Source organism: Cephus cinctus, unplaced genomic scaffold (assembly GCF_000341935.2).
Source record: "Cephus cinctus unplaced genomic scaffold, Ccin1 Ccin1_scaffold1184, whole genome shotgun sequence".
NCBI classification, from domain to species: Eukaryota; Metazoa; Arthropoda; class Insecta; order Hymenoptera; family Cephidae; genus Cephus; species Cephus cinctus.
In genome coordinates, this window is record NW_014333664.1 from 1449699 (window position 1) to 1466689 (window position 16991).

The 16991-nt window shown below is 45.3% G+C and overlaps 2 protein-coding genes and 1 long non-coding RNA gene across 7 annotated transcripts in view; 1 reads left to right on the plus strand and 2 right to left on the minus strand.

Annotated features, from left to right (window-relative positions):
* Positions 1–16991, plus strand: part of LOC107272544 (fringe glycosyltransferase) — a 50590-nt gene that overhangs the window by 25564 nt on the left and 8035 nt on the right. For 3 of the 5 annotated variants that reach the window (XM_025089800.1, XM_025089798.1, XM_015749799.2), the window contains exons 5-6: positions 1942–2101; positions 13083–13168. In XM_025089800.1, the coding sequence (XP_024945568.1) occupies positions 1942–2101; positions 13083–13168 (246 nt within the window). The remainder of the gene's footprint in view (positions 1–1941; positions 2102–13082; positions 13169–16991) is intronic. The other 2 variants (XM_025089799.1, XM_015749800.2) reach the window with 1 other exon arrangement.
* LOC107272545 lies at positions 16–5532 on the minus strand. The gene is made up of 5 exons (XR_001538978.2): positions 3706–5532; positions 3411–3605; positions 3292–3341; positions 531–3188; positions 16–405 (listed from the first exon to the last, which is right to left on the minus strand). It is a non-coding gene; the product is annotated as an uncharacterized LOC107272545 (long non-coding RNA).
* On the minus strand, positions 5619–7496 carry LOC112495064. The gene is made up of 2 exons (XM_025089803.1): positions 7342–7496; positions 5619–6300 (listed from the first exon to the last, which is right to left on the minus strand). The coding sequence occupies exons 1-2, from the start codon at positions 7463–7465 to the stop codon at positions 6101–6103; spliced, it is 324 nt and encodes a 107-aa protein (XP_024945571.1). The 5' UTR covers positions 7466–7496; the 3' UTR covers positions 5619–6100.

The window sequence follows — 16991 nt, forward strand, 5'->3', positions numbered from 1 at the left end:
TGGGGGGGGGGGGGGGGACAGTCCCTTTCATAATTTTGTCCGACTCGATGCTTCTGAGGTTGGGTACCGTTTGTTGACGTTGCTGCCGTTGCTGTAACATCGACTCTCGAAAGATAAAGGATGGACGAGAAAAAGGAGACAAAGATAACGTAATTTGGTCAAATTTGAACATCCGGCGTATATGGACACGAGAGTTCTCTTGACGTTTACACAGTAATTAACTCCACCACACCCACGTCTTTGTCACACCACGCCCCGAAGTTGGCTGCAGTCGGTTGGCGCTCGGTGGATCTTATTCAGGAGTATCCTCCTAGGGTCACGCATAAATATATCCCCAGCATTGACGTGCAGGCGTTCAGGAACTTTACCAGGTCTGCCTCTGTCTTCCGTCTACAAGGGTGGTCACTGAAAGGGAAACAGTGTTTTAGACCTTAGAAAAAAGAAACTGGAAACACCTATCGGTCCTTCATTTTCGAAAATCGTAACACAAAGTTTCATTGTGGTGGATTTAAATTTCATTCACTCCCCACCTTGTTTCCACAAAAACGTTCTGTTTTCGCTTCTGTTGCTCTACGTGTTACCCTATTGGTGTCTAATTGGGGGGCTGGTCCTCAGACTACTATCCCAGTTGAGCTAAACCGCCAATTAGCACCCTCCCGATAGAGACGGCTCTGGTGTATCCAGACGGTGGCGCCCTGAACGGATGAACTAAAGAGTGCACTTGAGCTTCTGAAAAAATTATTCTCTTGTGTTATCGCTCAAGTGACGCTGTTGTGTTACGCTTGGAAGAAAGTGTTGATGGGACTGAAGGACGCCATTGTTCGAAAATGTTGAGTCAAGACGGGATCACGGATTATTGTAAATTGAACTACACGTCCTGCGGACGTTACCTCTAAAAGGAAAACGCTGTACCATCTACGCGGTGTACGAAGATCCCGACGTCCTATGACGTCATGAAATTCCAAAATTTTTTGGATTCGACAATTTTTATTATAATTTTTTTTTTTACCCATTAGACGATTAGGTGATTTTAATTTTACTCAATAAAATTTTTTTCATTTATCGTTATCGTACTTTTTTTTTTTTATCGCGATAGCGTAACGATCGTTATCGTTCTTCATGGATAATTACATCTCGGAATTGCAGCCGTTATTATACAGTAGTTCCTGCGTTACCCGCGTCGCGTAAAGTGAACGCGTCATTATGCACGCACGTACGTGTGGTACAGTTTATGCATAGCACGCTATAGTACTTAGTCGACGGTGCCATTAAGGTGGAACGTATTAATGATGCAGGCAATGATGCTGGAAGGAATGACCACCCGTGGGCCCTGCTGCACTAATAGTGCATCCTGACCGCTTGACTATTCGTTAAATCGCTTCCTGCATACGTTAGGCCGACGTCTGTCGCGCTATCATATATCAAGACTCGGTACATGATTTTGTGCGTCAGATTTTATAAAAAAAAAAAAAAATAATTTTCCCTCCCCTTTTTCAGTTTCTCTATGACGCTCTTAGGCGAGCTGTGAGTATAGGAGAAATTAAGAAAGAAGGAAAGGGGGGTGTTTCGGGTTATTCGGGTAATAAGAATATTCAATGATTTTTTTTTTGTATACGTGACACACACGTGTGAGTAGTCACATTATTTTTGTATATCGTGGGAATGAGGAATGGAGGTAGAATAATTAAGAGGGAAAGGTAGAGTGGTGTTTTATTAATGGTAAAAAATTTAAATTCATAAAATAATTTTACGCCGAACTCTCGACGTGGGCGTGTGTGATTTATGGACTAATTTATTGATTTCATATTAAGTACTTGTAAATTTATTTATTGGATGCATTTCAATGTCGTACTTGAACCGGTTGTCGATACCTGTATAAGGTTTTTTTTTTCTGAAAAAAAAAAGTTATTAATCGACATCATACGTTTTCTTCTTTTTCAGGTGGTTCTGCCACTTCGACGACGACAATTACGTGAACGTGCCGCGATTACTGAAACTCCTGGACAATTACAATCCGCGGGAGGATTGGTACCTCGGTAGACCGTCGATTCCAGCGCCATTGGAGATCGTACGGCAGGGCCCGGAACCATCGAAGCGACCCGTGAGTTTTTGAAGACAGCCATTATTTTTCTTAATTTCACGACAATCTGGCTATCGGCAGTCACGATCTCACGGGCAGTCACGGTTATAACTGAAAATCATGTCAAAAAGAAATCTCATGCGTAATTTCAAGGATAATCGAGGACGCGGTCATCAACGTAAAGTGGTCCTACTGTCAGAAATGCGGCAGGTCCCGCGTCCTCTTCCCCCTTACTGTAATATGGATAAATTATAAATTCGAGGACGTATATTTACGAGGTACACGTCGCGATATAATCATCGACCCACAGCATCAATCAGTGGAATACGTCGATCTTATCATATACGTCTGCCACACCGGAGTCATTAATCCTCGCCTCCGTAAGGACCGAAAATAAACTAACCCCTCTGCGTCTCGAGTCATCGTAACCGCCATATATCCAGAGATACACATAGCGACGCAACCGAGGACATCAGGTACACGATTATTGTGAAGTAAACGAATTTTCGTGATTTGGTTACCCAATTCATAATTAAAGAAAGGCCCATGTTCATCTCGAAAGATGCCAAGATGCTGACGAATGATCTAAAACGATCTGTTTGGTTATGTACATTTTTTCTTGTTCGTCTCTCTCAAAGTCAGATTTACATTGCGCCACTCCTGGACATCCCGAGGATGTACCACGTCAAATGAGTCTAATCTCGTTGAGAATCTGCCGTTTAAGCGGCCGAGTCCGGTGGTTAAGAACTCCTGGCTACGTTCGTCCAGGTGAAAGGTGGAAGGCGAGGCAAGTAATGTTTGTCGGACATTTAATATGAAACTCGTTGATGATTTGCGGTAACGTCCTTCGCTTGTCGATGTTCGCTGCCAAGGAAGCAGAGGCGAGGCTGAAAGTCGTGTCTGGTCGAGACCTCGGAAGACCAGGGTGTGGTCGCGGTTCGCTGCCGTTGCTATCGTTATTGCGGATTAGGTTAGAAGATTCCTGGAGATTTATCTTGCGGGAGGTCGTTTTAATTTCCTGGATGCTCTCGGGGTCCGAGGATTACAGTCAAGTGGCCGGCAGGAATTCCAGGACGGGACGATCGAGCTCGCTGTCGCGTAGATTGGTCTGTCCGGGAAAATAGAAAATTTTTCAAAATTCCGTTAATTAAAAATTTCCACCATTTAAAAACGTGGGTTGAATGTTATTAATTAATATAACGGGTATCCACCTTACGAAGATATCCCACCAGCATGGAGACTTACGTCGAGAGCCGAGACGCTGCAAGAATATAATTAACCGTGCATTGGAAACGGAATCAATCTGTATCGTTACTTTGCATTTTTTTACCTTCTTCCTGGGCATAATTGCACGAGCATATTGCACCACGCCTCGGGTGAAAGGTGCCTGCGGTGGTAAAAGAGAGTGTGCGGATAAACGGCATAGCAATATAGTCGACATTATACATATGTCTGTATATATACATTCGGAACGGGTATTGAATTCCCGTATAAGACGATCGCGCACCGATAACCTATCGATGAACTGTGGAACAGGAACTTATTATTGTAGGTTAGAGTAACGGAGGCCCCACCCAGGGTTGCGGTTTTACAAATGAAAATAGTAACGATCTCTTTGGACTTACGGGCGTAACGATACAGCAGATCGACGGGTATTCGAGGACTTTCGAATTAGGGTGCCGTCCGCAATGTAGATATTACTCTTGGAGGAATTGTTAACCAACAGTAAGCGACGGACGAACGTGACTACAGTGCTCCCCATCGGTAAGGATGTCGTAAGCCGCTGGTCGCCGACACGCCTAACCAACTTGAATGGCGGCATTGTTGTCGAACGGAATAGCAATCCCCATTACTAATGGTGTATACTATCCGATAAACGCAACCGTGCACAAGAATAGCCATACACCGAGGACTCCTCGAAGCTCAACGAGATTCCACGGATAACAACATGGCGTGATGACGGATTTTTACGCGACGAGATCTTCCAAGACCATTTACGTCCTAGAGTTACCTCTCATTGCTTTTTCCTTTCATTTTTATTTATGGCTGACTCCTACGGCGCGTCGTATACGTTTCCACGCAGTCTTTCTCTTCGTACTTTATTTCTTCGTCGCGTCATTCGCGTCGACTCGACGAGTCGGTGTTATTGTTATTGTCACGGCCCGATCGCGGGCTCTCGTATCATTTCCAGCCGGCATAACGCATCGGTCGTTTCTTTTATTATTTCTCGACCGGAATATCGAGAGCTGCACTCCGTGATTTCTTGCGAGTCAAGAAGAAAAGCGGACTCGAGACGATTTCATATCGCGTCTCTAGGTACTACGTCGAACTAGATCGTCGGCTGACGACAGTCGGATGGTCTCGGTCTTCCTCGGGTCGTTCCGTCTCGGCTCGTGTCCCCTCGCCGGCGCTCGGGGCTATTCGGTACGATTCTAAAGACCTATGCGTGTCCCTGCAACTGGGCCAACGCCACTCACTCGCCACTCAAGTCTATGGTCTCAGCGCGAGAGGTCGTACGTCCCTCGGGCGACTGAGAATATTCTACGGTAAACCATAGGTGGCCGCTTGACGTAGCTCCGACAAGCAACTGCCGCGGGAAGGCAGTAAACCTCCGTCTTCCAGCAGCAATATTAATCACTCGGCTGCCGAGAGAGGCCAGCCCAGCAGTTCCTGCCAACCCAATGGACTTAACGTTCAAGCCTCTCGTCCATGAAATACGGCCGGTTTTATTAAAACGATCTACTATCGCTGTCCCGGTATACATATACTCGTGGCCACCATTGGTCTCCACGACCGATTACCTTATGAACGAGAACAGCCTTAATTGAGAGACTTTCAACCGTGTTTTTTTTTCCCTCTTCTTTCGCATTCGATTTACGCAATTTGGACGGTGGGCGTAGCTCGTCACTCGTACACGTGTACTACGTTGCTCGTAATAATTGTCTGTTCGACCCAAGGCATCGTATCCAGGGCTGTGTTAGACGCGTAAATTTAAATTTCGCGGGGACCAAGCCCCTAGTTACGAAATCGACCGCATTGGCGCTACTTACAATTTTATCAAGAAGACCCAAGGAAAATTGCACTTGTACGTTGCGGTTTGTACGCATACACGCGGATGTGCACCACATGTCAGGCATTCCGTGGTCGCACTTTTTTTTTCCCCCCTCTTATTTAATGAGACTCGCATTTCTCAGCCGTGCAGACACCGTCGATCGTCTTCATCGTCGTATGGCTGTAGTCGCCAGGATCCAAGATGCACCACTGTACCTCAGCATCCCTACTGCATCCCGATGCACCGGTATGGCTTTATGGGGGCCCCTCTGCGGTTTTGAAACTCGAATCGATCGTCAAGTAATAACCATGTATCATAAAGAGAATTATCTCGAGCGGTCCAGCCGCCTTGGTTGCTTGTGCGCTCGTTCGTTTCTTGGCTACCATCTCGCTGCCACTACACAATCAAGAGAGAAAGAGAGAGAGAGAAAGAGAGAGAGAGAGAGAGAGAGAGAGAGAGAGAGAGAGAGAGAGAGAGAGAGAGAGAGAGAGCAGAGCCAAAGGAGATAGAGAGAAAGAGAGAGATATGACCTATAGAGAAAGAACCGGTAATTGCGAGAATCGAGGGGAACGGAGCAATTATTTTCGCCGTGAAAAGCTCCTCTCTCTCTCTCTCTATGATCGTTCCTGATCTTATTAACCCTCGCTGCAATTACTAACCACGGCGACTCTTGTTTCCGAATTAACGGCGAAGAGTCGCGGGACCCCGCTTCTTGAATAATTTAATAACTGGCGTATCTTTTTCTCATCGATCCTTCTATCTTCTTTACGAGGCTCCGTATAGCCAAATATCGGCCTACTTAAACTCTTGATCGAGCAGACGTTCTGCAATGTAAGAACTGGTCTTGTCAGTTTTCACACGTCTCTGTAAATTTCAATGCATACTTTTTTTAAATCCAAGTCACGCCGCTACTCCTTCCGACGTCGACGCCTTCGCGTTACCCTTAAGGCAGCGCCTGGTACGCGTTTTCAGTGCGGGCTCATCGGTTGAACGGGGTTAGAAAATACTGGCAGTCCGCGCGATATTATCGCAATGGGATCGTCTTCCTTTCGGTGTGTCGTAGCACCGGCTCTAATTGGTTTTGCATATAGCCGCCGCATACCGTGCATTTCGCTCGATCTGCCGGTACCGGGTAACGGCGATGCTGGCGCCGCGGAGAAGTAAGGAACTGAAAAAAGAGCCGAGGTTAAGATTGAGAGAATAAGAAGAAAAAAAAAGAGGTTAAAAGAGAAGAAGAGCTCTCGAAGGAGAAAATTGCCGAGAATGCGCTCGCCACGGTCTCCGTATGGCGTGAGTGCACCGATGCAACGGCGAGTTAAGCTAATTGCGTTAAGATAATTAAATCGGGAGCGCGATTCGCGTAATTGTCCGGCCCCGGAGCGGCTTTTCGCCACAATGGCTGCCATACGGTTTCCCTCCTCTGGACCGCGCTGCTGTCCGTAGGCGGATACTTTATATCTTGCTTGGAGATTTACGAGGAAGGAAAGCAGAGCGCCGGCCAATTAGCGAAAGTCCAACGAGCGTCGCTATAACAGCGAGTGTCGTGAATATTTTGCAAATATTTCTTGCGTTTTCCAAAGGCCGCCTTTTTTCTTTTATTCTCCAAATTCATCATACGCAACTCGAAACGCGTCCCTGACCTTCCAACACGTGGGAACGACGAACTTGTTCGCGAATAAGATCCCTGTCATATTATTTAATTAAAAAAAAAATAATTCTAACATCAATTTCCAGCTGCCTTTAAAAGTCCTATTAATGTAATTTTTCATAAATTAATTACTCTCCTAGAAAATTTTTTTATCCGATAATTACCACCTATCGATACCCGTATCCCGTCTGATTATCGTATATCCATTCACAATTAACCCCTTCGTACCCCCTCTGTACCACAGCCCACAAGGCACCCGCAAATAAAAAGCTCGAATTAATAACACCCTGCTAAACTCGAATGCCCCTATGACGAATGCACACGCACCTGAGAAGTCATGCAGGTGCTTAAAAGCGATTAACATCGAGACATGAAATATGGCGAATAATCGAAAAATAAAAAAAAAAAATCAGAAAACCCAAGAATGATTAAAAGAGTAGAAAAAAAAAGTTACCATCAGAATGGTAACTCACGTATAAGACAGAGCGAAGCAAAGCCAACAATAGGAAAGAGGAAGTCGAGACGATAGGGTAGAAAAGGAGTAAAGTGAAAAGGACAAACCGAAGAGCCGTCCGTGACCCGCAACGGCCTCTGTATTCGCGGAGCTGCCAATGGTACGTACGTAAGTTGGCCGAAGCCCCCGGACCCCGTTCCTTCCCCGAGGGCCACGTACGCTCACCTCCATTACTTCGATATTATTATACGGCCGCGCGATGCCGCCTATCTCTCGGGTACCATCTTTGTTTTTCACTGGCATCCGGTGCACCGCAAACTATCTCTCGCAATCTTGCAGTCTAGTTTGCTTCGGATGGGTGCCCACGGTCCATACCACTTCACCGGTCTCCCACCTCGTCAACATCATCTTCGTCCCTGCGCACCTCTCCCAGCCACCGTCCACACGAAGACCTGAAACCCAACGAAGCACAAAACATATCGCGAGTCTGTTTACATAGTATATGCCACGTACAATTTTTCTCTCTCCCAACAAATTTAACCCACGCCAAAGTCTACCCAAGATCCATCTCAATGGTAACCGGGTGGACGAAGGTCGATTAAAAAAAAAAATGTTTCCTCCTCTCACCAATTGCCAATCCCGACTGCGTCCTTTGCTCTTCTCCCCGAAGACTATCGCGCAGCCCTGCTGCATTTGCATGCGGCAGACACGTGGCCGTCCATGCGCGCAGCAAAGTGGTTTCAACTTGTGCGGCCACGACAAGTGTCCTGTCTATTCAGCATCCCTTCCTCCTGTCAGGAATCCTCGTATTCGACTGGCAAGCCTGCTCAAGTTAACTAGCTTCGCAGTCGGACCGTAAGACGCAATTGGTATTGCGAGTTAACTGCGTGCATGTGGATTAGCCTTCGAGTCTCTGCGCATGCGCAGTACTTTATTAGTTACCTGGCGCGCGGAAGTAGTTTCACGTTCAATAAAATCCCCGATTCACTGTCGGTTGGGGTAGCTCCGTACCCCAAGGTCTTTCGTCGTCGGTTCAAATTGAACCGCGAGTTATCTGCCATCTGAAGTGAGCTGCGGGACACGAGCGAAGTTTGGGTCGCAGCGGGAATCCGATTTCTCGACGTTACAAATACGTCTGCGTGCAAGTTCAAGTCGTAGGTTTTTTTTTAAAAAAAAAAAAAAAAAGTTACCTCAACCCGTAGGACTCTTCGCCCCCTTTTTCTTTCGAAACGACCGGTGTTTGATCGATCGGCAAGATTTGTCGGACACGCCGTAGATCTCCATCGCTACTTATAACCTCAACCCTGTACCGTGCGTTTCATTTTGAAACTTCACGGCCGTCGGCAAGAATCGAACGGGAATTCGTACCCGATCGTTCTTCTTCGCTCGCCTCGGAGATTCTTCGACTGCGCCACTTGATCAACTACCATATCCCGTGTGTCTACTTGCGGTCACTGTCTTTACCCGAGGCTTTTAAACGGGAGTGAAGGATCGATCGCTCGAGTTAGGATCGTTTGGAATCGATCGGTTGGACAGTCCCGCGTCTCCCTGTTGTCGTAATCAATGATGAATTAGCGTGAACCCGTCGCGTTATTCACTTTGAGAATTTTATCGAAATCGTCGCCCTCTCTGTATACGATACTCAATCCTGGATCGACTGTCAGATTCATTTATTATCATTATCTGATTCATCTTAGACTCGGATCTGTTAATCGTGAACTCGTTTACTGATTTCTTCGTATTTTATTGGCTGTCTGTATATATATATACATATTATATATATATATATATATATATATTTCTTGTTGCAAGGTGTCGGATGCGTCTTTCCTAGGGGGTAGTTCAGTTCAGGTTCCTCCGCATCCGTAATGTACCGTAAGGTCGTATCTGTTGGTACGTAGACTCGTAGGACGGTATTTCTTGTTGCAAGGTGTCGGATGCGTTGATTCATCTTAGACTCGGATCTGTTAATCGTGAACTCGTTTACTGATTTCTTCGTATTTTATTGGCTGTCTGTATATATATATACATATTATATATATATATATATATATATATTTCTTGTTGCAAGGTGTCGGATGCGTCTTTCCTAGGGGGTAGTTCAGTTCAGGTTCCTCCGCATCCGTAATGTACCGTAAGGTCGTATCTGTTGGTACGTAGACTCGTAGGACGGTATCGGGTACTCTGATCTGTTCATTAGTCCTAATATACCAGCGAGCCACCCACTCTCCATCAGATTATTACCGAGTCATCCGCAGCGTTCGCGTTACGTTCACCTCGGAAATGGACTCCCCCTCGACGAGCTCGGACTTACTTCGTCTTCGTTCTATTCCTCTTCATTTATTTTTATAGATCTTCTCTTGTCCCCTCTTCCCTTTTTTCTTCTTCTTCTTCCTCTATCCCAGCTGACTGCTACTCCGCGACCTGACCCTTTCCAATCATTTTTCTTCTCCGATCTGGCTAACTCGCAATGCCATCTCTGCTCTCTGACTTCTTCGCATCAGATCGTCTGATCCTTTCTGGTCTCGTTAGCGCCGGATATCGCGATGACGAGTCACGCGTTTCGATACTTTTTTTTATGGAGTCTATACACTACGTGTATATATGCGTTTATTTCATTAGGGATTATAGGTGGGTATGGGGGGGGGGGTCAAAAAATTTTTTAATGAAAGAAAAATTTTTTTGGTTACAATTGCGGTTGATCGATTTTCAAATATTAATAGTCGGTCTAAGCTTGTACGAGAGATCGATAGATCTTTTAGGAATGATCGTTTAGCAGGCTAAAAGGGATCGATATACCAGATAGGATCGCGATTCAGAAGGATCGCTAAGCGATTAATATCTTTGGGTTCTTGTAAGATCCAAAAAACGGTATAGCGTTCCCTAATTTTGACCGTGTACCAAAGTGGGTGATATGGAGTGAATAAACAAAAACAAAAAGAGGAATTTCGAGAGATAACGAAAAGTCGAAAGATAGTGGAATCAAAAGTAAAATTTATATATCGAACCGGACCAATCAGAGATACGTAATTGGATATAGGCGTCCGTACACAGACCCCCAGGTTAGGAATGTAATTAGTCAGAGAGCCGAGCATAATCTTGGGTCCCCATCGATAGGTCCCTTCGTTACCGACCGAGAGATGAACGCGATTGCGCACCCCAAGATCCACCGATTACCAGTCGTAAATACGCTCACGATAATTAAAATTACTGACTGATTGCTCCGGCGTTCCCTTTAGCCTCCTGGCAGGTGCTGATCTTGCTCGCGAGATCCTTGCGATCGGGGTCCTCTTTCGATCTTCGATTTATACCGTGTAAACTCTCGTCCCATCAGACGTCAGGCTGGCAGCCTCGATCCGACAATCGGTCGCCCATATATTCGCCAATGAAAACATTGATCGGTCACGATCATTACCCGATCCGTGTTAACGATCGTACCCGTTGTACTTTAAGTACCAGCCAAGATCGTTAGATCCCCAGCATCCAGTGCCCTCCCTATATTCCCGTGGCGCATGCGCGCCCGCGATCATAATTATTAATTAACTCAACCGTAAAGATTCACGATAAACACATCCGCCACCGTCCTAGCCATCTTACGTCGTTACGCCGCCGTCTTCCATCACGCATTTTTATACGTCACGTCGGCTACTGACGCATTACTAACTAACCCCCGTATAACTACAGGACATCAACACACGTGTCACGATCGAGAGAAACACGCTGGACGTCTTGTTTCTCTTTAGATCCAAGCGAGTTTTACTTCTGATAGCCTCATACCCGGACCCACCCATCTTCGTTCAGTGTGATATATCCTTTAAGGTAGGACAATAATGATAACAGTAATAACCAATCGATCGCAAACGATCGATCTCTCAGTGTCCTTATATCTCTTATCAGGAATCCTTAAGTTTTACGTGTTAATCAAAATTTGACTTTATCGTACATATATAATTTTGTCAAGAATTCGTGAAAAACAAATTTTTTTTTTTTTACAAAATTCGTATTTTTTTTTTTTGACACTTCGAACGCACTCGATTACACTGACAATGGCTACCATTATGTCGTACTTATCGTTGCTAACGAGATTTTACTCCATTCGCAGACTTGTGTACTCACCCGTATGATTCTTGACTTACTGTATACGTTTCCTTTGAATCATTCAAGATACCACACGAGAGCCTCTTAAACTTAATTCAGTTTCTCACGAGTCGCCGTTACGTTTCACGTAGCTTTCGCGATTTGCGCCAGGCCTCTCGCATGCGAGTGGAACTTAAAGGAAAGGAAAAAAAATGAATACAAAGGTCATTGAGGACGCGCCTTGCCGTTGTATTCATTCGTAACAATAAGAAGAGAATACAAGGCGAAGCGTGACCCTTGCTTCGCGTATCCGTTGCGACTCGCATGCTGCTTCGTGACTCTGTACGTACATGCTACTTATACAGTTATATAAACAATGTATACATATATATATTTCTGCATACACAGTATGCGATTTAATGTTATTCAAACGGCCAAGTTGCTCTTATAAAGCCTGATACTATCAGCCCTTATCACCCGTGTATATCTAATGCGAATAACTCCCATCTTGCAGCAGAGAGGACAGTCACACCTTTTCCTTTGTTTCAGTCCAATTAACACGTATATATGCTGTACAAAGATTGCAAGGAAATGTTGATAATTGTTATCTAATTTCTGACGGTCCTTACGAAACGGCCATATACAGTAGAAAGAGTTTCAGGACAAAAAAGTGCATACCAGTAAAACCGAATAGGGATAATGTATAAAATTGATATTGAGAGAATGAAAAAAAAAAAAAAAAATGGTATAAAATAATCATGCTTACCGGATAGTAGATAAACAGTGATTATAGCGTTATTCTGTATAGACCGTTTGATGCTAGAGATCCGTATCTATATTGCAGCTGCTATAGGGTCATAAAATAACAAGTCGATATTCCTACGTGTAACGGGAACGATGCACTGGTTACCCGTGGAGATGGGTTTGTGTCCGTGCTAGAAGCCAGAGGTACGCACGATACGTAAGTGAGGTTAGGGTATAGGAGAGCAGAGACCGAGGGCGAAACAGTTTCCAATGGTGTCAGGACGAAACTGTTCGAAACCAAGGGAATGTAAACGGAGTGTTTCCCTATCTCTCTTTGCTTGCCGCTGTTGGATATGGTCGATGGTATCAGAGCCTGTTTAGCTCCTAGAGAACGTTTTAATAGTCTTAAAGTACAATCGCCACGAGGCTATCGTGGCAACGTGCCCAGTGCCGTGTCTATAGGGACGGGTTCGTAACTCACGCCGGGCTACGCCCCCGTGCGGAATAACAGAGAATCATTTCTAAAGGCGAGTCCACGGGTTGGCGAGAATGAAAGTGCGTAGGATTTTTTTTTCTTCTGTATATCGATTCTGGTACTGGATATGTATACGTTGCTGGCAGACATATCGGGTGACAATGAAACGATGGTTTAATTAGTTGGTTATTGAGAGGGAAGATAAATAATGAATTACGAGGTTAGGGGATCTCTAATGAACACGTAAGCAAGATGGCCGATCGTTTCGTGATCGGTTGGAATTATTGCATCAAAATCGGGTACCCCGGCGCGGACGATCGACAGTTCAGCCTTCATTAATCCGTCGGATGATTAATCGACCCCGTGTAGCCTGTGGCTTGAAGAGCTTACTGATAGTGTGTAGCGATACGTGTGTGTGTATTAACTAGAGATTGGAACGTAATTAATGCCTTATGTAATTATTTGATGCGCGTCCAATTTGTCGGGCTGGATTCTCCGCTCTGCTATGCCGGCTCTGGTAATAATCTCGGCACTGTGCTTTGTCCGTTGCAGCAGAAGGTGAAATTCTGGTTCGCTACGGGTGGCGCTGGATTCTGCATCAGTCGGGCTCTGGCATTGAAGATGATACCTGTGGCTGGGTGAGTTGACTGTCAATTTTTTTTTTAATAATTTTTTTACAGTTATATACTACGTATTCTCGACTGTTTGAAAAATAGCATCGTTCCAGGAACGATTTTTTTTTTCTCGATATATCCTAGCGATATTGGGACTGTCGAAGCACCAGTCGAATAAGGGCCCTATGGGTCGGGCGAATAATGGGACCAGGAGAATTTTTAATTATTTATTTTTTTTGTCCTTCTTCTTCCCTTGTACCTACGTTCTTTCGCACCCTTCCTTATAATTTTTTAATAGGCTCGAATCGGTAATGAAGATTAGATACGAACTGATCCAGAAATCAGGTCGAGAATTAATTTTTTTTTTTCTTGATCATCCGATTATTTTTTTTTTTGTTGCTTTTCTTTCCTTCCGCTTCTTTTCAGTAGAGGAGTCGGGCCAGTTTTTCTCGTGACTACCGTATAACGTATACACTCTGCTTCCTTCGTCCACCTCATTCTATGGCCTATGGGCGATCGAGAAACTTTTTCTCGACACACGTGGAAGAATCGTTGAACGATCGGTCACGCATAACACGCGTCCTTGTAAAGCAGCCACTCGCGCGCGGTCCGCTCGCGCTACGAAGCGTGAAAACGCCCATCAGTGAAGATCGGTAAGGCCCCTTCCTTCCTCATTCGACCCTTGAATCACGCTGGGTATTAAGGGGGCCCCTCACACCGAACCACCGCACCGTGTAATGAGCAGCATCGCTTACACGATCCGACGCGAACTGAGCATCCGTCCGTATAAAGGAAAAAAAACAAATCGTTCACTGGAATGCAGACAACTTGGATCACTTGGAACGACCTGTAGCAAATGAAAAACCGCTAAGGCCAAAAGAAAGTGTCACGTGCTGATTGAAACTTTAAAAAAATAATATTAAAAAAATACAAGACAATGATACATTTTTCTCGATCGACCATTGTACCGATCGTCACGTTAATATCCTTAAAATTTTTCCTACCCAGTTATCAACGCTTTGATCAAGTTCTCGAACGCTTCGGGCTTCTCTGTATGCGATTTTTTTTCCGTCTCGCGACCGGCATTTTGCTTCGTAACGTCCAGCCTCCTTATACGGGATTAGGGAGCAACTAAGGACAGACAAACTGACGGGACAGACGGACAAGATCTGGCAAAAAGCTCGGCACCTGGGAGGGCCTTTCGAATCGGTCGATTCCTGGTGCACGTTAGGTATATACTGGTAGGGACCCCCTCTGTATTCCTGTCAGCCCTTTGGGTATCAATGTTGTACCCTATATACTACCAATAGCCGTGTGTATAGTCGTACCTTCCAGCTTCACGCAATGCGTTGGCATGACCATGGTACTGCACCGTTTTCAGGGTAGAAAAAGAATTGGCGAGGCCAATAAAAAGAAAAAACACAAAAGGATCCACCAGACACGGCAAGTGCATTAAACCGCTTTCCCATTCAGGGACAACCGGAACCCATCGTCATCGGCCTTTTGCTTATTAATGCTATTCTACTTAGTGTCTGTCGTCGAGTTCAATTTTCCAGAGCGATTTTTACATCTCGACTTCGACACGTCTGTGCCTGTCTCTGGCGCGAGGAGTCAAAGGCCAAAATTCCCATGGTAAATAAAATCTAGTATGAATAGCAACGCTTTACTCACTCTGTGTCATATTTTATCGAAGTATCTCCTCGGTGTGGATTCTCACGGTATTCCGCAATTTTTTGTTCTACACACAACTTCGTTAATCACTCGCTTATCTGCTGCGTTAAGTTGGCAAGGTGCGCACATGTCTCAAGTTTGAAAAATTCATAGCCACTTCTTTAACTCGCGCCACCGACGCCGACATTCCAGCACTCTTGGGCTTCTACTCCCTTTCCCTTCGGTTACGCGCGGTAGACGCGGCAATTACGGCATCTCCGGATGCGCCGCTTCCTACGAGCGTAATTATCGCACGCACTCGAGCGACATAGAACTCCTGCGATCCACCGTTTTCTCACGTCGCCGCCATAACCCTGCTTGTCCTGTACCGAGAAACACGCGGGTACACAGATAGACGGATAGACAATGGCTATTTCGTGTACCTTCGTTTGTTCGCCGCGTGGCGGCGCTGCTGCAGGCTTACCGTGTAAGTACGAGCGTCTGACGTACCATGGAAACACCAGGAGAGTCTCGTTGACATTTTACGTAGTTTTCAAAAGTGCCCACGCTAATTAAATGTCGTCTGGGGGCCTTGGGACCCCGAGGCTATTGTGAGGACAAATTAAATTTAGATACTCGCCTCTCCGCTCTTTATTGCTGTACGTGCGAATTCATGGCCGTTCGAAGATGACTTGTGCGGTTACGCGAGGGGCTAGCCACGAGGTACGGCCACCCCGTATCGTATTAGAGGCCGATCGCGAGACAAAGCTGAATAATGGACGGTTCTCGGTTGCGCGGAGGGTCTTAATTAACCGCGAAGCAAGAAGCTGTTCGCCATAATGGGACCGAGACTAACGGCTGATTGCCGCCCACGTAACTATACGCATTGCTGGAACGTCGTTGTGCACTTAATGAATACGTAGGGAGTACTTAGGGCCCCGTTTACGGGATACTATAAGTTTCTATGTTGTCAGTCTTGAATTTTTAGTACAATTATCTACCACCAGATGGTACTGTATACGCTATTATTTATAAGTTTTTTTTCTGCATTCTTGTGGCTTCCTGGGCGCCCCTTGGCCGTCACGATTCTCCGCCGTGTTTACGGCCCTGGTATCGAGGAGCTACCTGCTCCCCGTGAGTATATATAAGTATATACGAAGATCGTAGAAACGGGAAGAGTTTTGTCGACTATTTATTATTCCTAAACGGTGCTGCACCTGCAGCTTTCTTTAGTTTCCTGGTGCACGCTTGATGCTTACTACTTATATATATATATACCTTCCTACTTTGAGTGTTCTTTTATTCCGGTTGTGAGATCGTAAGGGACGCTCACTGCGTGCTTCGTATTTTTCATTTGATCCCCTCGCGCGGCTACGTCAAATTTAAATATGTCAAAGCGCTGGAGGCGCCACCGCGCGAACGAGAAGTAAAATAAGAATGTGTTCCTGTGAGTCAGGCGACAACAAAAAAACCGTAATGGAAGTTGTCGGCTGCTTTTATCAGGTATTAAAAAAAAGTAATTTACTACTATATGATATACTTATACGTATTGATCCATAATTGTTATTCGTGTTGCATTTGGTACTGTATCTTGTCGGGGACTAATTGGTCTCCACTTGGCTTAAGTCAGATTACGACGCTATTCGGGGACTCACTTTGTCGTTGGCGCTCTCGATATATCTACATGTACATACAAGCCGTAAAACGTTGAAGAATTCACATCGTGTTACGTAACTGGTTGGTCGTGTATCCATAACGCGTCCGACGATACGGAAGTGACAGGACTCGTCGGTGTCTTTGAGGTTAATCACGCGTTTTTGAAATCGCTCTTTAATTTATATGTAAAAAGTATTACGGCTATATACAACATATGTATATATATACATATATACATATAGACTGTGGGAGGGGCCTTATACGATCTCGTACATCTCAATCAGTATCGGAGACGTTTTATCGGTTCCACGCGTGCGTCTAGGCTTGGGCCTTATCTTCACGACCGGTCGGACGAGTCCGCGATGGTATCTAAAAGTGCGCGCTGTGTATTATACGATCGACGTTCGATCGTCGATCGATCTTCGAACCATTACCGGTGAGATAGAATGGGTCTCTGCGGTATTGGCTAGATCCTTATAGATCTTGGAAAAAAAAATTCGTTGGATTCTCGAGATGTAAAAAGAATATGGGATTTCGGGGC